Raw genomic sequence first — 24574 nt, 5'->3', positions numbered from 1 at the left:
CTTCAGCCCCAGAAAACCCCAGCCTACCCCTGGGGTGAGGAGGCCGACACCGAGACTAGTTTGGTCCAAGATGGAGGACACTGATGACAGATGGATCATGGAAGGTTGAGGGGGTGGGGTGGACTGTGGCATATGAAGAGCTAAGAGTGTTTTGGAAGGGATGGGACATCCATGTTGGGGAGATTTGAGATGTGTGGAGTGGATGAACCCCAAGTTTGGGGATATGGAGCAGCAGAACCCTGGGTTTGGCAGGGGAACCCCCAGTTGGCAAGATGGCTGAGTGAGCCCAGCTGCCAGTGACAGGCGGAGGATGCTCCCGTTGGCAGCTTCATGCTCCACCTGGCGAAAGATGGATGGCTGGGGAGGACGCCTGCAAAGGGGGTGGGGGGTTGGCTTCTAGCACAGAAAGCAGAGATGGGAGGGGAGAAGGGGACAGGTAGTGCCCTGGGAAGGGAAGTCTCCCAACACCTGACTGCAAAATGCTCACCCCACCGCTGGCAACTGAGATGGAGGGAACAGCTCAGTGCATGGGGGTGGGCGATACTCCTAACTGCAAAATAGTACCCCCCACACACAAGCCAGATGCTGAGGAAGGGAGGCGGAAAGCTTCCAGATGTGCCTCTGCTGCTCCCCTGACCCCAGCTTCCCCCTCAGAAAAAAATCCCTCTCTTCCAGACTCTCTCCCCCCATGTATGTTCTCCACGCAAGCTCTGGCAGGAAGGGCAAGTGGGCAGGGCTGTGTGGCCTGGAGCTGGGCTGAAGGGCCAGGGTTGGGAGGGGAGTGGAAAGATGCAGTTTGGGAGTGGGGAGTGCAATGCCCCTACATGCCTCCCTCAATCTTCACCCTTGCCAGTGGACCACCCAGGACTGTGTCACAGCCCACCTTTGGGCCACAGCCCACAGTTTGGGAACCCCTATTTTAACGTATCACAAAACACCCCATGCAGTATTTCACAAAGCCTGTTAGGTCCCAGAGTTTTCTCCCAGCCCCCAGGATCCAAACACAGTCCCTCAAACACACCCCCTAGTCCAGTCACCCAGAGTCTTGCAGTGAGGTCAGGGTCACCTTCACAGCCTTACCTGGCACAAGCAACATACAGTCTTATCTTCCCCACCTGGACTTCACAGTCCCTGCATGCATAATACATACAGAGTTTCTACCTCAGTCTTAAAGTCACAGACCTTGAAGTGTAAGTGTTCTCTTTCCTCCTTGGTGACCTGAAGATCTATCATGAGTTGTTCTCTCCAGTGCTTGAGGTTCTGTAACTTGCATTCAGTTACTACCAATTGGTCTGTAAATTCCCTAGACCTCATAACGGGAGTCATAAAACAGGTACCCACCATCTCCTTCCCCATACTGGAGCTCTGTTTCCACTCTGGCCCTTCATCTGGGCTTCTGTTTGTTGGTGCAGCCCCATTTGAATCCCCACACTAGCATGCTTAATGGGGAGTCCAATCTGGGTCCCCATGGTACCTTGTTATGACTTTTTTGGTCTCTACAGTATTCTTTTGTAGGAGGGCTGAGAAACCCACCCAGTCTCTCCCCAGAACTTCCAGCGAAGACAGACTCTTGACCATCCTGTCCCTGACACACAGTTCAGCTCTCTGACCCTGACCTTCCAGGTCAGCTTCTGCCATGGAGTTAATGTGGGTCTCAGCATGGATACATGAGACATGTATTGGGAGATGTTGGTCTAGATTTACCGTCAGCCAATCTTCCCAGACAAGAGTGCGCCCACAACCTGAGTCTACAAGTCCCTTAACCACTGTTCCTCCCAATCCAACTGGTACTACCCGTGGTCAGGCCACCTCACTGCAGTTTTGGAGTGGACCCCACTGCCTAATCCCACTGTAGTAACAAACTAGGTAATCATGTTCCATGATTAACCCCAGTTCCCATGGGGTTATTTAGTCTGCAGAAGAGAAGATGAGGGGGGATTTGATAGCAGCCTTTAACTACCTGAAGGGGGGTTCCAAAGAGGATGGAGCTAGGCTGTTCTCAGTGGTGGCAGATGACAGAACAAGAAGCAATGGTCTCAAGTTGCAGTGGAGGAGGTCTAGGTTGGATATTAGGAAACACTATTTCACTAGGAGGGTGGTGAAGCACTGGAATGGGTTACCTAGAGGTGGTGGAATCTCCATTCATGGAGGTTTTTAAGGCCCGACTTGACAAAGCCCTGGCTGGGATGATTTAGTTGGTGTTGGTCCTGCTTTGAGCAGGGGATTGGACTAGTTGACCTCCTGAGATCTCTTCCAACCCTAATATTCTATGATTCTATGACTGGGCATTCTATTTAATGTGCCCAGGCTTGCCACATCTTGAAACATGCCACAGGGCCTGCAGTACACCCCCAAGACTGTTTCAGCTAGACTGCAGGGCTAACCAGGACCCTTCTAGGTTTTGTGTGTCCCCCAAGTTTTGGCTGCTCAAGGTCTCTCCTCCTTGAGAGTTTCCCCTGTGTTAAGCCCCACTCAGTTTACCATACCTCCCTGGCTGTATCCACCTGACAGAAGGCTTCAACTTGTTCCACCACTTCCCCAGTTGGGGTCAGCTGAAAGCACCTTACCAGCTCAGTGCTCCCACCAGCAGAACCTTCAGGAACTGCTCCAAGACAATCTGACCCAGGAGGTTCTCTATTGAGCTGTTCTTTGGGAAGAGGCACCGCATCATGAGATCTCATAATTTCTAAGCCACTATGGAAGGTCATGCCCTGATGGAAATGGTTCAACCTGAATCCAGTGTCTATGTGCCTCAAGAATCAGCCCTAATTAATCCAAAACAGCTTCCAGCACTACCAGATAAGAGTTCACCTGGTCATCACTTACCTCCCAGTAAGGCAGCGGTAGTCAATGGGTGGACTGCAAGCCAAATCCAGACACTTTTGAACAGACCAAGAAATTTACTTATTTTTTCCCTCTGGAGTTTGGACCTTGACTATACCGTGACCAAAAAAAATTGACTATCTCTGCAGTAAGCCATCCGCACTCACCTGCCATGAACGGTGTTACATGGGCTACCTATGTGGAATCCTCTCAGTCCACTGTCTTTGCCACCCCCTGAAATATTCAGAAGATGACCCCAGAGTCAGCTTCCAGTCTGAGATTCACTAGGCCCAGCACCAGCCAGCCCAGGGTCCCATCACCAACTGCATCGATTGGGCCAAGAATCACTGGACATTTCTGCAGCCACTTCTGTTGTTGGAAGAGGATCTCTTGCCATTTCTGTTATGCTGCAAATGGAGCCTCCTGATGCTTCTTCAGGAATTGCATGAGCAGGGCCTGAGTCTGCTGCTGCTACTCTTGTTGCTGCCCATATCTCAGCCATCTGCTGCTGCTGCCCTGTCACTAATAGGCAGATCATCTTCTCCTGAGCCCCCAAACTAGATAGGGTCAGTTCAGTTTTCCTCTTCATGAAGTACCATAGATTCCCCTCACTCTTCTATCAGCGCCAATCAAGGTGCCCACATTTTCCACCATATATCACAAGGGACGGAACTTTGCCCCAGCTTCCAAGTAGTCTCTGCCATTCCCAGTCGCCTTTAAGAAGGTTTATTCTCTTAAAACAGGCAGGTAAAAATACCCAGAAAAGAGTCTTTGAACTCACTCCTTTTTCTTAGGTTTCAGGGGTCCCCCCTCCCAGGGTCTTTGGCACGCCTGCTCCTGGCAGCTTCCCAGTTCTCATCAGCCCTGCTCCCTTCCTGGAGCAACAGCGCCTAAGGGCTGCTTCCCTGAACACCTTTTCTCCAGAGTTTGCTGTACTATGGCTTCTCTTCCCCAGGCACAGCCTGTCCTAATCACTCCCACCTCCCCTTTGGCAGCCCTTTATCAGCCCAGATGTAGCCTAGCCTGATTTAATTGGCTGGATTAGGCTCACCTGCTCTGACACAGGGGCACTGGGCCCAGTTCTACTCAAAGGGACCAGTGACCCTGTGACATCTTCCCAGCATGATGTCATCTGTCAAATTTATAAGCATAATCTTCACTCCATTACCCAAGTCATTAATTAAAATACTGAATAGTGCTGGATCCAGGACTGACCCCTGTGTGGCTCCACTAGACAAAGCACTGTAATAAGAGAGTGCTCTCATTTTTTAAGTTTGTCTGGACTAGTTGGTGGACCTATTTTAACTCTGAGTTAATTGATTGATACTTTACTTGAGTTAGCTGACACCTTTGTAAATGCTAATCTAGACACTCCAGTAACATTTGTTCTGGGACACTGTGGTTTACCCTGTGACTCACCTATAATATAACAGTTTGTGGTGCACTTGTGGAGCATCTAGGTCAACATCTGCAAAGGTGTTAGCTAACTCAAGTTACAACAGAGCCACAAACTTTACTCTAGACATACCTTTTGTGAAGATACCGCTTAATTTCAACTGTAAGCTTGAAAAGCACAATGCCACATTGCAGGGCATGATCTCATGCTGTGATACTTTTCATTGTCCCACACAACCAAAATCTTGCTCACAAGCTATCCAAACCCTGGAAGGCTGCAGATGTAACCCCACACAAGTTCTTCATCTTGCCTTGGAGCTGCCCTGTGAGAGTCCAGCTGTCTGTGTGCAGCAGTGATCTGCATCCTCTTTCGACAGGACACTCTGCTCAGTTCCTAGGAACATTCATTCCCTTACTCAACCTGTGGTCCTGCAACCTGTAGGAGTTCATTCAGCTCTGAGGTTGGAGCAATCTCTCTGCACAGCCTTAGGTGGAGAGCAGGAGGAGAACCAGGGCAGGTTGATTTATCAATTAGTTTAACGTTAACACTTACCTTGCAAGGTATCCCAGGCTTCCTCCTGCTTTTACCTGCAGACAGGCAAGCAGCCCACATCCATTATTACAGTTCTGCGGGGGTCCTGCTCAGCATCTCCCTGTTCTTGGCTTTCTTGTAGGCAGAGGATTAAGCCTTGAGCTATTCCCTTGGCCCCCTTTCTACTCTCCCGTGGCTAAGTGAAGGAAACTACATTACTCCTTGGGGCAGGGACAATCTGTTTGCTTTGTGTGTACTGGGCCGAATGCCAGAGCCCCGCAAAATTGGGGGGTGAGGAACCAGCTCCACAAAGGAGTTTGATTCCTCTTGTCCTGCTGCTAATACTGTACAAAGCAACAATATGGGACAGTGACTGGCCTTTCTGTCCCACCCATCAAACAGAGACGTTAGATAAAAACATAAAACACTCCTGCTGGAAGGTTGCAAACTGACACTGTTTTATTTCTTAGAATTCAGAATGATAAAACAGAGAGAGGCAAAGCAGGCTGCTCCCTAAAACAGACAGGTACAGCTAAAAACTTACTGTAAGCTATCTGTCCACAGACTGACTGCTGCTCACATGCTTCCCTGCCGAGCCTCTAGCCTTCAATTGAAACTATGAACCCCTGAGTACTTAAAGTCATAGTGCTACACTTTTAATAAAGTTTTCCTTAAACTACACACCACAGGCTGAACATTGATGGGAGGCTGCTGGAGGGGGAGGGGGTGGAAGAAGCAGGGTGACAAACACATTGTTTCCCTGCACTGCCTGATATTTTAGAGGTAAACGTCCCTGTGACAGATATTGCAACTCCATGCAGTATCTTTGGAGGTCATTGTATTACATCTACAAGTTGTTTATGTATGATTGTATTTTACTCCATGGGGGAAGGTTACCACAGCTCTTCCAGGAATGAAAAACTGGGGGCAGTGATTAAGGTGAATCAGTGAGATGAAACAACTCTAGAGAGGTAGCACCCCTAGCAAGGCTTGCAGAGGTTCAAGCTGGATTTTCCAGCGACTAAGAGACAAAGATGTGACCCAGGGTGCCTAAAGTAGCCCTCACTGAAAATGCCAACACTTTCACAGGGCAGGCTGCAAAAAGGAGAGCAGATTTTCCCTAAAACTGGTGGCTAACACTGAAGTTAGACTCACCAACCAGTCACAAACTGTGCTCCTGATCCCCCACACTGGTTATCAATAATCTAAAAAAGAAATCACACAGCCCCCTTTATTGCTTTCCAGTTCTCTGGCTCCCAATCATCACCTAGGTCCAGTACAGTGAGAAGTTATTTAAAAATTCTGTTCACTATACAAAATGTTCTTCTGAACCCCAAATGGCCAGCCACATTGCCAGGCCAATATTAGTTTGGATCTTACCCAAAATATCACACTGCCAGTCAGTCCTTTAGTATCTAAAATGAAAGGTTTATTATAAAGAAAAAAGAAAGAAGAAGTAAGTTGTTAAATTGTAAAAACAGTCAGATACATACATTAGACTTCAAAGTCCATATATCAGGTTCTTAGCAGCATTAGTGAGTTTGCTGGCTAGAAAGTCCTTCTGGAACACTTCCAAAGCATGGATGGGTCATTCAGTCCTTTGTTCAGTGCTTCAGTTTATAAAGAAGTTATTCCAGAGTTGAGAAGCAAGATTGAAGACAAAATGGAGATGATGAATCTCCCTTTTATATCCTTTGGCATGTGACTTGTATTTCTTTGTCCCAAACACAAACTTTCAGCACAAGGGCATGGAAAAGCCTTAGAGTTCTGTCCATAAGCATGCCTCTACATCTTTTGCGGACTCATAAGGTGTAGTTCCTGGCTTTTTCAATGGGTTTATTGTACAGCTGATGTCCCTGGATGGACCATCAAGCAGGCTTAGTGCTGATGCCATTTTGTCTGGGGGTGTCACCCAGAAACACAGCACAAGTTTTGAAATACAAATATACCATACATATCTATAACTCACAATACAAATGTGATACAAACATATAAACAAGATTATCATACTTGGCAAATCATAACATTTTCACTGACACTTTACATGGCATATCTGGCACGATTCATTGCAATTTTATAATATTGGTATTAATAATCATGTAAAGCGTCTCAGAATTCCATACAGCATCACAAAAGAAAAGGGTTTTGGCTTTAAAAAGCTGCATTTAAACACACTCAAGCCTTCTTTCTGGTCCAGCAAATGGACAGGACTTTCTGTCCAAGGGGCAGGGAGCCTTACAAAAGGGTTGGAAGGAGGGATAGCTCAGTGGTTTGAGCATTGAGCTGCTAAACCTGGGGTTGTGAGTTTAATCCTTAAGGGGGCCATTTAGGGATCTGGGGCAAAAATCTGTCTGGGGATTGGTCCTGCTTGAGCAGGGGGTTAGACTACTGACCTCCTGAGGTCCCTTCCAACCCTGACATTCTATGACTATGGCATATTGAGCCCCCATAAGATGGATGGGTGTCTCCTGGTATGTTTAGCATGGGAATAGGAACTTATATTGTTTTCTCTGCTTTTACCTTAAGAATAAAGGTGTTTGCTTAGAAAGAGCTCTGTGGTAACTTGTAACTGCTGGCAACACAATCTGCTGTTCATAGCCCTTGGAGAGAGAGAGAGAGCAATTCACCAGTGCTGGCCTTTATGCAGAGTAGCTTGGTAGGAATAACACAGAGGAAGGCAGGGGGCTCTGCAGCCTTAAAAACCTCAGTCAGAAGGAAGTCAGACAAGGGTCCCTGCCCAGAGACAGGTGATGGCTGGATGAGTCCTGAATGGGCACTCCTGGAGTGGACCACAGGGGAGGGATACAGGTGTAGTTACCCTGAAGCTGTGACAGTCCCTCCTCTCCTTCGTGGCTAGAGCAATGGGGCCCTGATCCCTGCTTGCGGCCCCTAGTCACTAGCACAACACTAATCATAATAGGTCACTCCCTCAAGGGGAAGTTAGGGACACTTAAGACATCAGCCATTGGCACTTGAAATACAAAGCATGACTTGGCTTGGAAAGCCATTTTTAATGGTTTGGAAATACTGAGTGTTTGTGCCATGATAGCAAATGTTTGGATCTCTTACTGACAAACGATATGTTCACACTCCCTTTCTCTCTGTTATTTAGTTGGATATAATAATGCAGAGTATGTGAGTGGCTTAGCATGTAGATAATTAACTGATATAAGATGAACCATGATTTTCTTCTTTCTTGCTTTAGTCGAGTTCTCATACCATGTCAATCACCTTCAAATCTCAGCCATGAACCGGTTTCTTCTCCGCATCTCACCTAAGTGAGCCAGATCCATTTTATCTAATCTATTCTAATCTATCATATAATGGGCTTCACCTCCCCGACTGGTCACAACTGGATATGGTTTGAGAGAGAGAGGCTGGGGCCTGGGAACTGAAAGATGTGTATATTGCCTGTCACCAACTTTCATGGAGGCATGTGCTGCTGTTTGAAAGTTCTGGCTGATGTTTGTTGGATTTTTAGACAATGTGATCTTGCCTCATTCCTGATGTTATTTCATATACGCGCACACACACGCACACACGCACACACACACACTAAATTGAACCCTCTGTTGCAAGTTTATCTATGGTCTTACTTCTGTTTCATCATTTTATATAGGCGCATGTTTTAAACATAATTTGCCAGCTGATAATGCAAAACCACCCAGTGATTTCCAAGGCAATGTACAGAAGCCCACAGAAGTTAAAATACAGTTCTAGTCTGAAAAATAATTCTGTATAGCTAGCACTATGGAGCCTTGTATTTATTGTTTCTCAATAACTCCATATCTGCTCAATATACAAGTTAAAAGATGTTAGATAGGATTTTCAAAAACACTTAAGTGAGTTAGGCATCTAACTTCTATTGCCTTTCAGTGGGGACTTAGATGCCTACCTAACACTGAGTCTTGGAAAATCTCCCCCATTATTTTTTCTAACAGCCACACCTGCAAACTCAATCCGGGAGGTGAAAGTCAAGCGGGGTTGTTTCTTGTCAGTGAATCATCACCAACAGCAAGGATCCTATCAATGGAATTTGGCCTAAAATTTTCAAACCTGCATTTTTAAAGTTAGGTTCCTAAATCTATGTTTAGGTACCTACATAAAAGTGGCCTGATTTGGGATCTGATTCTGCTCCCATTGGAATCAACAGCAAAACTCTCAGGGCGTATCTACACTGCCTCTGGAAGCAAGCCTCCCAGCCCGGGTCCACAGATTTGTGTTAGTGGGACTCACAACAGCTCTCTAAACATAGCTGTGTAGATGGTGCTTTGACGTTGCGGCTTGAGCTGCTGCTTGTGTTCTCAAACCTCTTCCCCCTCAAGTTTCAGAGCCTAAGCTCCAGCCCCAGCTTCTATGTCTACACAGCTATTTTTAGAGCACTAGCACAAGTCTGTGGACCTGGGCTTGGAGGTCCAAAGGCAGTGTAGACATGCCCTCATTGATTTAGTGGGGTGGGACCAGTCCATTTCAGAAGAGCCAAGCATGCACAAATCTTGCTGAAGTTAATGGGTGCTATAGAAGATCAGTGTTAGACCCTAATCTTACAAGCTGCTTTGTAGGGGCAGCCCCGATATTTAGCAACCTAAGTTAGGCAGCCAGTTTTGAAAATGTTGGCTTTAGTTAACTATTAGTGTTGGTGCATCAGCCAGAATGGAATCCAGCTCATGACCACATAGCTGCATCTGCTCTGCTAATTGAGGAAAAGACAATAAAAATATATTTTGTCACTGAGGTGAGCAGATATGACTCAGAATACACAATGGGAACAGAGCGGTCAAATGCAAAGGTGGGTTTTACACAACCACTTTTCTGACCTTTACTGTACTTTAAAGTTCAGTCTTGTTGTTCATTCATGTAATAACTTTTTTAAAACTGGATAGTTACTACACACCTGCACAAAAGAACTACAAACCACTCTCAGCTTAAATGGATGGAAGCCAGGCATGTTGCTCTAATGTGTAGCACCTTTCAGATATTTTTCCCTATTTTAAAAATGATACATGGCAACAATGCTGCAGTTATATACAGTATTACTGCCACAGGGAAGAGCAAATAAATTCAGACCATTTAGCTTTATGGCATCTTTATTAGGTTCTATATGGAGGCCATATTGTAAAATACTGTGTGTCAATTTTAAGCACTGGTCCTGAACTGAGACACAAACAGGCAAACCCCTGTGCCTGTGTAGAGACTAGTTTCAGTTGACTCCAAGGGTCACCTGTTGGTTGTTAGTTCTGGCTCAGGGTCTGTGGCATCTCTCCAATATCCCAGATTTTGTTAAATCAAATTCCTAAACTAGTCATGTCTTCTGATTATGCCAAGCAGTGATATTATATATCAAGTGACCTAATGTAAGAATCTATTCGCACTGTAGCTACAACAAGAACCACTGCCATTGTTGTCATCCTTCTTTTATTTTTTTTCTTCTTCTCAGGCGTAAATTATATTGCCATGATATGCAAATAAATGATAGTACCTGCACTGCTCACTGTGAAGTAATACTTGGCAAGAAACTCATGAGGCTGCATCCTGTGTATGATACCGGCTCAGGTTTACAAAATCTCCCTCTAAATATGCATTTTCTCCTTCTGTCCATGATACAATCCGCCTGTTAAATACAGGCCCAGATTCTGAACCCATTTATACTAGTGTAAAGAAGAGAGATGCTAATTATTCCAGTGAAGCTAATGGAATTATGCCTGATTTTCACCAGTGTAACTATGATCAGAAGCTGGCCCTAAATGTTTTTTTATTCTGATGTCATATATCTATTCTCTTGACTATTTCAAACAATAAACCAATATTACTTAATCAATGAAGACAAATCTGAGGCGTTGGTCCTGTAGGGCTTTAAGCATGTCCATAGCTTTCTGCATGTGAGCGGCCCTACGGATGTCAGCAGAGCTACTCACTTGCATAAAATTACACACATGCAGAAATCTTTGCTGGATGTGGATGCAATTCGCAATTCACTTCCTTTCAAATGGCGAAAACCTCCCCTTTTATTTTCTCACAGCCAAGTAGAATATATGACCTTAATGTATGACAGCTTGTCTCTTTTGTGAGTTCTGCCTATTTAACTAAAGAGTGTGTAAACTCTTACAAAAGTCATCGTCTAGTCGCAGTTTTATTTTGAAATGCCTGTTGGCTTCCTAATGTTCGCTCCTGCACTAGGAAGAGATGTATCAGCTATCATCAAGCCCTCAACTGAATGTATTATTTACTGCATTTAGAAGGTACAATTTTCTATGAATTGCAGGCTGTTTTTGTGGTTTCAGTACTTGCTTAAGTAAACATGATGTTCTCTGTACAACATGTAACTGCTTGCGTAACTTGGCACTCTGTTGTGCCTCGGCATCCTCCCACATTCTGTATGTAACAGTTGTACACTGTTCTGGAGAGTCCGGGCCTGATCCAAAGTTCACAGCAGTGAACTGGAGTTTTTACATTGAGCTTTGGCTTTGTCCCATTAAATTTGGCACTAGCATGGACTCTAGAGGGAGCCTCTTGCAGCTGAAAGCAAGACTTCACAAACAGCTGCTACAAAGGAAAGAGAGAGAAAAACATTCACATAGTAATCAGCCTCAGAAGCCGGCCAGTTCATCAGTGATGGTAGGGAGCTGGGAAAACGGAGCAGGTATCTTTACCAAAACTGTACATATAGGGTCAAGACATGACGCCCCTTCATGGTTGAAGGAGGCTCAAAATGTATCAGAAATAGTGTGTTCCAGCACCATGCAGATGAGTGCTGGCTCTCTACAGCGAAGTCAGAAAATGGGGAAGGGGTAGCTGAGGTGGCCTCATTTGTAATGTGTAGGAAGTGGAAGTTTATAACAGAAAGCAGAATGAACTAGAAAGGGTAGTCCAGAGGTTAGGGCAGTCTTGGGAGACCTGGTTTCAATTCTCTGCTCTACCACAGACTTCCTATGTGAACTTGTGCAACTTGCTTTGTCTCTGTGCCTCAGGGCCCCATCTGCAAAATGGGGACAATAGACACTTCTCTTATATTGAGAATCAATGTGTTACAGCTTGTGATGTACTCTGTTACTATGGTGATGGGGGCCCATATAAATACCTAAGATGCATACTGCTACTTCAGTACAGCTGAGAGCCACAGTATCTATCAGGGGTTAAAGTGGTGGAATGATACCAACGACCAACTTGACATGTCCCTTCTGCACAGTACCAGGTTTATAATGGTGCCAGTGGTGCTGTGGCCCAGGCTCACACTTGGGAAGAGGCCCAGAATCCCTCCCCTTACTACTTGCAGCTCTCCCTGGGGCTGGGAGGTAGGAGGGGAAGATTGGGTGGGGTGTGTAGTGAGGGCAGCAGGGGAGAGGCTGTGGGGAGCTAGGGGATGTCTGGCTGTCCCTCAGCTGAAGGCAGAGCATGTCAGTGCCTCGTGCCAGCTGCAGGGAGCCCAGAAGCCCTGCCACTCCAGTCCCCCCTGCCCCAGCCTGCAGCCTCCTCCTGCACGCTGAACCCCTCATTTCTGGCCCCACCCCGGAGCCCACACACCCCAGTTAGAGCCCTCACCTCCTCCCACACCCCAACCCCCTGCCCTGGCCTGCAGCCTCCTCCTGCACCCTGAACCCCTCATTTCTGGCCCCACCCCGGAGCCTGCACCCCCAGTTAGAGCCCTCACCCCCTCCCACACCCCAACCTCCTGCCCCGGCCTGCAGCCTCCTCCTGCACCCTGAACCCCTCATTTCTGGCCCCACCCCGTAGCCTGCACCCCCAGTTAGAGTCCTCACCCCCTCCCACACCCCAACCTCCTGCCCCAGCCCAGTGAAAGTGAGTGAGGGTGGGGGAGAGCAAGCCACGAGGGAGAGGGAATAGAGTGAGTGGGGGGCAGGGCCTCAGGGAAGGGGCTGGGCAGACGATGTGGCCTCAGGGAAGGGGCGGGGCTAGGGTGTTCGGTTTTGTGCGATTAGAAAGTTGCAACCCTAGGCTCCCCCACCCTGCATGCCCATCCCGGCATGTTATTCCAATGCAAAGGCTGAGCCAGGCAGCAGGAAGTGCAGGGGTCCTGGACCAAGCTGGGCAGGAGGTGGCGCCTGGCGGAGATGCACCCTGACCAGTGGGGTGAAGGCACAGAAAAAAGGCACCTTGCACCAGGTACCGCCCCTCAGCCTGGGCCCTGTGAAGCAGCTGGAGCCCTAGTGCCCCATCCCCCCACCAGCATCCCCAGGGGAGACTTAAGTCCCTGCCCCCTGAGCTCCCCTGGCCCACCTGTGCTCCAGGCCTGATGGGGAGCTGCACCTGGCCAAACTGCAGCCAGGTGAGGCCCAGCCCAGTTCGGTTCAGTTTGGAAGAGAACGGGAGGATTGACAGCAGGGGGTGGCTCTAGAGTGGGTAGCCAAGAGCGATCTGGTTGGGGATTTAGGTGAGTCCAGTTTAGGAATAGACGTTCGGGAGAAGCCCTGTTCTGGTAGGCACCGTAGGAAGGTTTGGGTCAAGTGGGGTTGGTTTATAGAGGAGTCTGATCTGGGTCTGATCCGGAAGGAGGTCTAGGTCCAGTTTGAGGGTTTTGGTCTGGGGAGGGATGTGTGTCTGGTACAGTTCTGGGGGGTTGTTGTGGGGACAGATGTGGGTCAGATCCAGTTGGGGGCGGGGGGGAGTTGTTCTGGGGAGGGATGTGGGTCTGGTTCAATTTGGAGGGTTGGCTCGGTCTTTTGGGGTCACAGCTGGTCCTGATCCTAGTCTCTGCCTCTCTGCCTGACTAGCAAGTCTAGTGTGAATAATGACGCTGTAAATAAAATGTATTAAAGTTTTTCATATTTTTTATTTTTAAAATGTTTTAAATCTGCCCCAATATCATACAAAAATGTAATTCAAACCCTGGTAGTTCATATGAGAAATGTGAAGGGTGAGATAGTGTGAAGGTTCCCTTTTAGTGGGAGCAGCACATGCCTGGTGTTTTGGCCAGCTTTGGCTTTTGTTAGCTGTTTTTACCCACTGTGTTTTATTTTGTATGTTTTCTTTTATAATTTATTTTTTGTACACTCGTGCATATTCTCTTTGCCCTAGCCACCTCCATCTGCAACTTAAACTTCTAAATATTACAAATAAAACCTGTGCAGCTGTGTGCTGTATCAAAGACAACTCCTGTGTCAATCTCCAGTCTGTTACAATTGTTCCCCCTGGGGACCCACAATTATGTTTAGTGCTGGGCCCACAAAAAGTTAATCCAGCCCTGCTTCTGCAGGTGGCTCCCATTCTGTCCCTTTCTACCGCTGACAGTGATGGCTGCTGCTTCTCTTTCCTCTGCTCCTCTTATTGCTTCCTTGGGAGCAGCTGTCTGCCTCCCTGTGAGCCCAGGGGCAAAATCAGTAGTAATGCACCAACTTTTAAAAACTCATGAAAGAAGGGACAACAGCCCTATTTCTTGGCATATTTAAAAATGGACTGCACATAGGTATGGTCAGAGCAGTACAGCATAATTCTGCAATGCTCTTCTGGAGGATAGACTAGATGACCAGACAGGTCTTTTTTCATCTATACTATTGGATAAACACATTAGCTGGATGTTTCCAATAAAACTATCAGCAGCAAAACAATTTAACTATGCTGGAATTAAATTGTGATCATTAAGTCTATGAGTTAATATTAAAATTAGATGCATGGAGGAAGTTAGCACTTCTGTGATGTTGGTTTCAGGCTGTCTGCAGACTGAAGAAGCTGGCACTACATTGGGTCACACTCAGCAGGTCATCTTTACAATTTACAAAACCTAGAGAGTTATTCAGAACACTGATAACCAGTAGAAATTAGATATCAGACAGCCTCAAAAAATGTGGGCAATTTGCCTTTCCTTATGACAATATATTATTGTCATTGCTGTATAGTAATGTTTAGTAAGATAGCTTAAGAACCTTGGGCCACTCACATTTTTCATAAAAGTCTTCCAGTGAGAGTTAAGGAAAATATTTTCTGTGCCTTCACCTTCAAAAAAAAAAAAAAAAAAAAAAATTCCCAGCTAAGCCAGAAGAGAGAAATAGTGTCTCTAGCCAATAAGGTGATGAAATCAACTGGATTTTATATTCACATGGAGTCTGGGACTGATCACAAACTGCCACCACAAGGTAGGCAAAACAACATCTCTTTGATAAGAGGCTCTATAAGAAGCATGAATGAAATACAACCACCACAGAAGCACATAGAGTAATGCTGAATAAAACAGAGTGAAAGCTTTTTAATGCAGATTTTACTAGCAAACTGGTATTACACATTATAACTCAATAGCATCAGTTTATAAATGGCACTTTAGTCACATTAGAGATTAGCAGCTTTGGTATTTAAATGGAAGAAAAGTACAAATTTTTTTTCTTTGTTTTTGGTTTGTTTTTTAATTTTTCTACAATATCTGGTAGATGAGCAGGAAAAAAAGGCCTAACCACTTTACCCTTAAATTCGGATGAGCCAGTGAGCTGATAATTCTAGCGACACAAACCAGTCAAAGAAGAAAACATTAAAAATGTTATAAGTGCTATTGTATTCTTCCATAAACCTATTCTGCATATTTGCCTACTAGACAGTTTCATTCTGCAATGTTTAAAATAGTTTTGAGACAATCTTATCCCATTTAGAGAAATATTTTGGGTGTAAAGGATACTGGTACATTTAACAAAACACAGCTAGCTTGGGGCTGATCCTGCAAGCTGCTAAGCATCCCTTGCGAGCTGAGATCATTCAGCTCTTCACAGGATCTGCTCTGCATTGTGCTGAGCTATGTTCTGGCTAACAATAATGAAGGGCCCTTCAGCTTCCATTGAAATCAACAGCAAGACTCCATTGACTGTAATGGGCGTTGAATCAGTCCCTCTATTTGTGTGAGGATTTGCCCTTATTCTAATATGCTAAAACATTGTTTTAAAAGCTAAATATTTCTGACTTCTTAGATTTGAAAAAAAAAGTTATAAATATACCATAAAATAAATGAAAGAGATTTTGTAAAGCCAATAGTCTGGAGGTAGCTCTATGATTAAAAAAAACCCACAACTCTGCTTCACAGAACCAAAATATAACTTCTGCTACACTCTCATCTAGACCAGGCCTGCACAACATGTGGCCCGCGGGGGGTTGAGTAGATGGGCTCACTGTGCGGCCCGCGGGCGGGGGGGGTGTGAGTAGACAAGCGGCGGGTGAGGGAGGGGGACTGAGTAGGTGAGCGAGCGGGCAGTGGCAGGGAATGAGTAGGCGAGCCGGGAGGGTGGAGGGCTGAGGAGGCGAGTGGGCGGGCTGTGGCGGGGGGTGAGGAGACGAGCCGGGGCAAGCGGGCTGAGGAGGCGTGTGGTGAGTTGGTGGCTGACCTGGTCTACTGATCTGGTCTTGCTCCCATCCCCTCTCCCAGGGCCGGCTCCAGGCACCAGCAAAGCAAGCAGGTGCTTGGGGCGGCACATTTCTAGGGGCGGCATTCTGGCGCCGGCCATCAAAGGTGCCGACTCCAGGGCATGGGAAAAAAGTGCCCCCGCCACCCCAGCTCGCCTCCGCCTGCTCCCCTGAGCGCACCGCCACCGCTGTTTCACACAGCAAGGCTGGGAGGGAGGAGAAGCCAAGTGGCGGGGCGCTCGGGGGAGGCGGCGGAGGTGAGCTGGAGTGGGGAGTGGTTCCTCTACCTCCCCGTTACTTCCTGCACCCCCCCACCTTAGCTCATCTCCGCTCCGCCTGCTCGCCTGAATGCGCCGTCGCTCTGCTTTTCCCCCCTCCCTCCCAGGCTTGCCATGTGCGAAACCGCTATTTCACGCAGCAAGGCTGGGAGGGAGGAGAAGCCGAGCAGCGGGCGCTCGGGGGAGGCGGTGGTGGTGGAGCGGAGGTGAGCTGGAGTGGGGAGCGGTTCCTCTAACCCTCCCCATTACTTCCTGCGCCCCCCCACCCTAGCTCACCTCTGCTCCACCTGCTCCCCTGAACGCGCTGCTGCTCCGCTTCTCCGCCCTCCCTCGCCTGAGAGGGACGGGGGAGAAGCGGAGCGGCGGCATACCCGGGAGAGCAGGTGGAGTGGAGGTGAGCTAGGGCGGGACGTCACGGGGGGCCCGTAGGAAGCAATGGGGGGGAGAAATGCGACACGCCAGTGGAGGAGGCGGTGCTGGGGATTTGGGGAAGGGGTTCGGAAGGGGTGGAGTTGGGGTGGGGCCGGGGGCACAAAAAAGAAAGGGGAGGCGGCCACAATTTTTTTTGCTTGGGGCGGCAAAAATCCTAGAGCTGGCCCTGCCCTGTCCAAGTGTTGCAGCTGTCCAGAGGTGCCTGCCTTCCACGCCTTCCTCATTCACACCTCATTCATTCAACAGGGCAATCGATTACAAAGTGTGGGGGGGGAGATCTTATTTTACTTCTAGCAAAAAGGCATTTTTCTTTTACCTTAATTATACTACCTTAGGGGCCGCTATAACATATTGCCGTTCAATACTGCTGTTTCGGTGGGGTGGCGCTGGGGAAGAGGGTTTGTTTCCGCGGGGCAGATGGCGCACGGGGGGGGAGTTCGGTGGTGCTGGGCGGGTTGTTTCTGTGGGGTGGGCGGTGCTGGGGTGTGTGTTGTGTTTCGGGGGGGCTGGGTGGCGGTGGGGGGGGGGGTTGGCGGCGCTTGGGGGGTTTCGGCCCTCAGTTGTTTTCTTTGGAGTAATATGGCCCTCGCCGCTTTACGAGTTGTGCAGGCCTGATCTAGACACTATCAAGTAAGCATTATAGGACAAAAATTTGGCCTACTGTACCATAAAACTTTCCCTCTGGATTCTACATTCTTGTTGATTTATATTTACAACCACCAATAGAATTTTTAAAACAAGTTTGCCAAATAACAGTAAGCTTATACAGAAGGAGTGGCTTGTGTTTGCTGTTTATTTTCAGCAGCAGTGAACTAGTACTGGGCGTAATAATGCCATTTTTACTTGGACAAAACTCCCCTGGGAAGTCTCATTGGGAGTTTTGCCCAAGAAAAGACTGCAGGGTGAGACCTGTTATTCTCAAAGTCATGCTGGGATAAACAGGAAAGTAAACAAGCATTCTGTTAATCTCAACCTCCATTAGAAACAGGACGGAAAAGCTCATGGTTCCTAAAAGAAAAAGAATGAAATGGGGGAGAAAACTACTTTGTTTAGAAGCGAGTATTACAAAAGCAAAGAGGGAGAGGAAAGAATTAACTCTAAAGACTAACTTCTGCAATCACTCTTCTGCAGCCCCACTCACTTCAGCAATGCTGCACTGAAGTGCTTTGAAGCATCCCTATGGCTCATAATTTGCTGCAGTTAGAACTGAGGTGCTGAGGCTGTGCTCCAGCCAGGATGAGAGAGAGACCTTTAACTGATTGTGCAACAAAACATGAGGTAACAGGCCAAAGAGTTTATGTGCATTTCTGTTGCCTAGGTTTTTTGGGCTCTTTTCCAATGCACCTAATGGACTGGAAAAGAGGAACAAACTTTTTTGAGCTCTCACTTTACAGATGACCACACAAAACCTACATGTGACCTACAGCTCATATTACATTTTATGAGTCAAACTGAGATCTGGTGTTAAGTGGAGCACTACTCTCTTACAGCAGGGATGAATTTGCTGCTATATTATAATACAAAGGTTCAATTTTATTCTCCTATCTAGATTTCAGGTTTTACATTATGCAGATCACACATCATTCAATAGCTGTTTACGTCATGTTTCAGCAGGAATCATAAGCTAATGGCCATTCTTTAATTTCACTCACAATGAAGAGTCACTCAAAAACCAGAACACTGAGTGTCAGAGAAGCCAGACAATACTAACTGCTTCAAGCACTCATTTTAGGGCTGGAACCAGAAGGTAGGAATTAGGACTAAATAACTTTTCTACTGTTGGGCAAAGAGAGAGCGAAGGGAGAGAAAAGCCTGTTAAATGTGTCCATAAAGCTCTGGAAGGAGAAAAAGACAGGCTTCCCCACATATTTTCCCTGTCTCCAACACCATCGAAAGCCCCTCTGCATGAACCCTTCTGAGATGAAAGTTCTTCAGTATGTTGTAATAATAAACAAAGAGACGAGGGTCCAATCAAATATAAATTGTGTACACAACCATGATCATTTCACAATACAGAGACAAATCAGAGGAGAGCTATTGTACAGTATATTAGCGAGAACTCCAGTGACGTTGGGATAAAGTAGTCATGGTAAGTATGATATTATAAGAATGCTACACTACCGCTTACAGTACAGAGTATGTGGTGATCATTTTCCAATGTACCTGCCCAAAAGTTAGTCATCTAAATTGATACTGAGGCACATAACAAATTAGCCTGATTTTCAGAGATGTTGAGCCCTCTCTGCTCCCATTGACAATATGGATTTAGGTATATAACTTGGATAACTTTACCTATGTTTTACAGGACACTCAATTTGGGGTGGATATTTTTTTCTAACCTAAAATTCTTCTTTTAAATATCATTAAAGACTTACAAATATAATTGTTACATATTTAAGTCTAACACAAAAAAGTCTTGTGTTATAATCTGATTTTGAGGTAAATTAAGTGCTATGAAACTCTTAAATATTCCCTTGCATTAGTTGTTCAGCCTAAAACAATGTATAAAATAATTTATAAAGCTTTCTTTTCATTTACTAAATTTTTATAAAGGTCATTTCATATTTAAATTAATTTCTCTATAATACAGTCTAGATTTTTCTTATGTATAATACATTTTATTTGAACATTGTCCATGTACAGGAGAAAAAAGGATCGTGTTTGCAATTTCACTGTTTTTAAAGCACCCTACAAAATATAAGGTATGTCACACACTAGGTGAAGAAAGATTGTCCCATTTTTAAACAATTATTGTAATATTCATGATATTTTGGTGGTTCCGTTTATTATAAAAAGACAGGATATCACCATATTGAGGCAGAGGTGTGGTCCAGTCTTAAGCATTTGACTGCGAGGAAGGAATTCCCAAGCTTTCTCCCTCTATGGCCGTGGGCAAATCATTTAACTTCTCTGCCTCAGTTTCTCCACAAGTAAAATTAAAATAATTCTTACTTAGCAAGGATGCCTTTAAAATGTCAACATTCACCAACATGGTTTTATCTAAGATTATTACAGCATTTCCTATAGTTAGAATAGGTCTTCTCATTCCTACTTGATCTATCGCAAAAGGAACCTCCATACACAGATTCCTAAGTGGATAGAGAAGGAGGTCAGCCACCATTCCACTCTCCCCTTAAACATCAAATTGCTTTCTTTGGGTCCAGGAATCTGCACCAGCGAATGGGAAGAATCTCTACTAGTGAAACCTTGAAGGCAATTCCTCCCGACCTCATCCTGTAGGTATGTTTCCATGTAAAAAGAGGTGATAGGATGGACCCATTGGTATCTCAGTTGTCCGTGATATAGCCGTACACAAGTGCTGTCTCTTTTCAATTTTGAGCACTGGACCTTCAACTTCCACCGGGTCCTAAAACAGTTAAGGTCAGACTCAGATACACTTATGTTGAACAGTGCTTTACTCCATTAGTGATCCCAATAAAAGGTTATTCAACACAAGTAAGCATATCAGAATCTGACCCTTTAAGTAGTGCCTACAAATTACACCTATTGTACTCAGGGAGAATGAAAGCATTGTATATATTGCAGCATATTGAATTGGTGCTCCAATTAGCTCAACAACTATTTTAATAATTTGCCTAGTACACTATACAGATATTAACGTTCCATCGAGACCTTCTGTAAAGGACCTGCTGCATGTATATGTACATACTAATTTTACACTTCTGTTTATATCACAAGATCTTTGAGGTTTATTACACTAAATTGCACAAGATTTATAAGACCTTCATTTTAGCAAATTTGTGTTTGCATGAGATATCTCAGTATTTCACAGTAAGGCTTATGAGGTTTCCCTAGCAACTCACGATATTGAGCATCACTGCTGAATACAATGGGGCTGATCCTCAGCTGGCATAAATAGTCTCTGCTCCATTCCCTTCCATTAACTTCAATTGAGCTACAGCAGTTTACACCAAGTGACAATCTGCCGCTCTGTCATTCCATGTTAGTTGCCATGGGCCAGACTGTGATACTCTCACTCACGTTTGCCAGTTCCATAATTCCATCGACTTCAATGGTATGTTACATGGAGTAAGGTTTTATATAATGGGTGAAATCCTGGCCTCACTGAAGTCAATGTGAGTTTGCCATTGACTTCAATGGGGCCAGTATGTCACTCATATGTGTACACTACCCGCTGGATCGGCAGGTAGCGATCGATCTATCGGGGATCGATTTATCACGTGTAGTGTAGACGTGATAAATCGATCCCCAATCGCTCTCCCGTTGACTGCTGAACTCCAGCTCGGCGAGAGGCAGAAGCAAAGTTGACAGGGGAGCTGCGGCGCACCGCAAGGACACGAAGTAAGTAATTTTAATTCGATCTAAGATACGTCGACTTCAGCTACGCTATTCTCGTAACTGAAGTTGCATATCTTAGATCGATCCCTCCCCAGTGTAGACCAGGCCTCAGTGTGAGTCTTTTTCTTAGTGTATGTGCAATTGTGCAATGTGCCTCAGGTGGCACGTGACCAGGATTCATCACTGAATTTGGTCTGCTGGTTGGATCATTAGCTTCCCCAGCATAGGCCAGGTACTGACGGGGAGTGCGATTTGAAACACATCACAGTGTGTAGCTAGATAACATTCTAATCTGAGATGATACATATAGTTATAATTTTAAAAATCTCACAAATAGCTTTAAGAAATTGCACAGCTCAAATATGTAGATAATTTTAAACATCTCAGAAACAAAGAAGAGGGAAAGAAGTTATTCAAAGCTGGATCACAAATCAAGCTTAGAAAACAATATGGAAATTGCCATTAAATAGCAGGCAAGTAATGACATTCAAATTGCAACAGAAACGAATGTATCTCATGAATCAAAATGCTGTATTCTATAATGATATGCACAAAGCTCCCTTTCCTCTTCACTGCATTCACTTCTTACTAAGGTCTCAAGAGCTTTCTGTATTTCATTATCAAGCTAAATTCTGACCCAGTTTCATAATTGCCTGGAGGATACAGGGAAGTGGTAGCAGCATATTAACTACATCAAAGGACATAAAATACAAGTGCCATGCTGATATTAGCAAAATGCTAGTCATTGTCTGTAAAAGAACCCTTCATATTTTAATAGTTAACCCATCCTAATATTTAGAAGTTAGATTTAAAGAGAGATAAAGAATATAACAAATTAGAAGTATTTGGGGAAGCATTACCCTTCCTATATATGCTGAATTGCAGCCATTATATCATATTAGTAACTTGTCTGGGACTTCATCCTACTCCTTTTAATCAAGTTCATTTGAAGCTGACCAAAGCCCTAAATGCTCACACTAATGGCATATCACATAATATTATGCAGTATGGAAATTTTAGTGTATTCGAACCCTTTTGCAGCAATCTATTTATTTTAGTTGCACTTAGTATTATGGAACTAGCAATACATTAGTGAGGTCTGATGAAGGTGCTAGATGTGTACAAGCATTCTTCAGCTATGTTAATAGAAGGTATAAGCTAATGTGATACAAAGTGACATGTTAAAAGAATCCCTCAAACACAAGGCTTTTATACAGGGTTAGTATAGGGATAGTATTCTCAGCTGCATTTAAGATCTTCTTGCACTGGTAAACATGAAGGAATTATGAGGAATTTTGATTGTGAGTCAGTCATAAAATACAGTCTTTTTGCTATGCTTAAAAAATAAGCAAACATACAATTTCACTTATGATGTTGCAAAGTCATATAATCTCAAAGTCTTATTATTCCTTTGATCAAGCCTGTGCAAATATCTGAGTGAGTGAAAATCATATTGCAAGAAGAATGTGTGATGAGGCCAATTCCTTAATATAAACATAGTCAATGCTCTTAGTAGGGAAAAATACCAAAAATAGGTAGTTAATGCTTTTGGGTATTCTCGCACTGAAGGTCAAGCATTCATTTTTTTTTAATTTAAAAAGTATTACTGCATATAAACTGAACAGTACCAGAATGCCTACAATCAATAGATATACAGAGTTATGTTTTGTGAACAAGACTGTATACATACAATTAATCTCAGTTTGAGACCTATGGCACCCCAGATATCACAGAGTTGAGAAGCAATTTAGATTCAGTAAAGTATATCATTCAAATATACATTTTAAAAATATTTTTTCACAGGTTCATCAACAAAAATTCCTGCTTGGTTTTAAAATGAGGAAGAGTCAGTTAAATACAATGTGTTATTAATAATTGCATCAGATGTAAATTATGTGACACATCTGTAGTTTTCAAGCATTTAATGGTTTGAAAATGCTGATAATCAAAGACACATTCAAGTGCATTGCTTCAATTTGAAGTGTACTGTACCATATCAGAGCTACTAAATATTTCAATGCTAATGCTAACATTGTGATTCTCTGACTTCAGCTCTCTAAAATATTATCATTCTTCTGATATCAGGGATATCCAGACTTTGTGAAAAGAACCACATTGACAAGTTACCAGGAGACTAAGAGCCACATGTAGTTTAGACAGAAGGTATATAGACCAAAATTTTCAAACTTGGGCTCCTAAATCTGTACTTAGACACCTAGATAAGAGGTCTGGTTTTCAAAGGCCCTATGTTCAAAATGAAAAATTAATGCACACATCCATAACATTTGTGTGCTCTTGTATTTTCCTTCATAGAACAATTGCTGCAGGTTTTTATAGGACTACCCATCTCTGGTAATTCAGTGCATTCCACAGAAAGGCGCACACGTTTTTTCATATCTATGAATTCTAATGTTATCTGCTACTTGTTTGAATTCACTGACTATAAACGTCTGAAGTTGATCACCTTTCTCTTTGCTCTATGATTATAGAGAGGGAGCAGTAGCAGGCAGCTACTCTCCTGGGGACGCACTTCGGACACGTCTAGATTACATGGGGGGGAGTACGCTAACATTCATATGCCATGCCAACCATATAGAAAGTCCTTACCAAACATTCCTCTTTTCAAGTATTGTGATCACATGGTTGAACGGCAAGGGAAGTTACGTGCAGCCTTTTAAGTAGGATACCATCCCAACAGATACAGCTGGATTGACAACTAAAGACCTGGTCCTTGTCTTCAGCAGAACAGTTTGCAGGATCGGGTCCTAAATGATAACATGCTGATATATACTGTTCACTTCTTAGCATATGAATCACAGCTACTATTGTTAAACTGAAGGGGAAAGCACCTGAAAGGCAGAATAATCTAGTTAGACAAGGCAAGGTTTTGCCCCCTTGTGTTGTCTGGCTTTGCATTGGTTCTTCTATTTCTATTCACAGCTTCCAGTGAGGAAATTTCCTTCTCAGGAGTCTAATTCCTCCATCACTTCCATGACAATAGTTCGAGGGCCAGTCAGAATGAGATTGCTCACGGTCCTGTAGTCCACATGGAGAACATTGAGTCCATTCACAGAAACCACAAACTGACAGACCTACAGAGAAAAGAGAAGGGATGTATTACAATTGCGGTGGACTTAGGCTTCTCTTTGTGGTAGCAGATGCTGCAATACGGACACTGTATTCTACTCAATCAGTTCATTTCTCCAGTGGAACTAAAATTCATACATTTTTTTCACATCTGCTGATACCGTGCCAATAAATAACTAATAAATAAATAAATGGAAAATAAAATAATAATAATATCTCACTGAAAGAATTCAAATACACCAATATGCAAGGGGTTAATTCCCTGTTTAACCCACTTGCTTCTTATGTCTGAAAAGATGAAAAGGGATAGGTAATGAGGCAGGCTCCTGATTGACTATTCAACTAGATGCTAAGTATCTAAGAACCTGATCCA

At 44.6% G+C, this 24574-nt stretch overlaps 1 protein-coding gene across 6 annotated transcripts in view; it reads right to left on the bottom strand.

Moving 5' to 3' along the window:
* Positions 1-18760: 18760 nt before the first annotated feature.
* DEPTOR (DEP domain containing MTOR interacting protein) overlaps positions 18761-24574 on the bottom strand; it is a 111911-nt gene continuing 106097 nt past the window's right edge. For 4 of the 6 annotated variants that reach the window (XM_065586069.1, XM_005303372.5, XM_065586070.1 and 1 more), the window contains one exon: positions 18761-24206. In XM_065586069.1, the coding sequence (XP_065442141.1) occupies positions 24078-24206 (129 nt within the window). In that variant the 3' untranslated portion in view covers positions 18761-24077. The remainder of the gene's footprint in view (positions 24207-24574) is intronic. The other 2 variants (XR_010598973.1, XR_010598974.1) reach the window with 1 other exon arrangement.

Source organism: Chrysemys picta, chromosome 2 (assembly GCF_011386835.1).
Source record: "Chrysemys picta bellii isolate R12L10 chromosome 2, ASM1138683v2, whole genome shotgun sequence".
NCBI classification, from domain to species: domain Eukaryota; kingdom Metazoa; phylum Chordata; order Testudines; family Emydidae; genus Chrysemys; species Chrysemys picta.
This window is presented reverse-complemented; position numbering and strand designations above follow the sequence as displayed.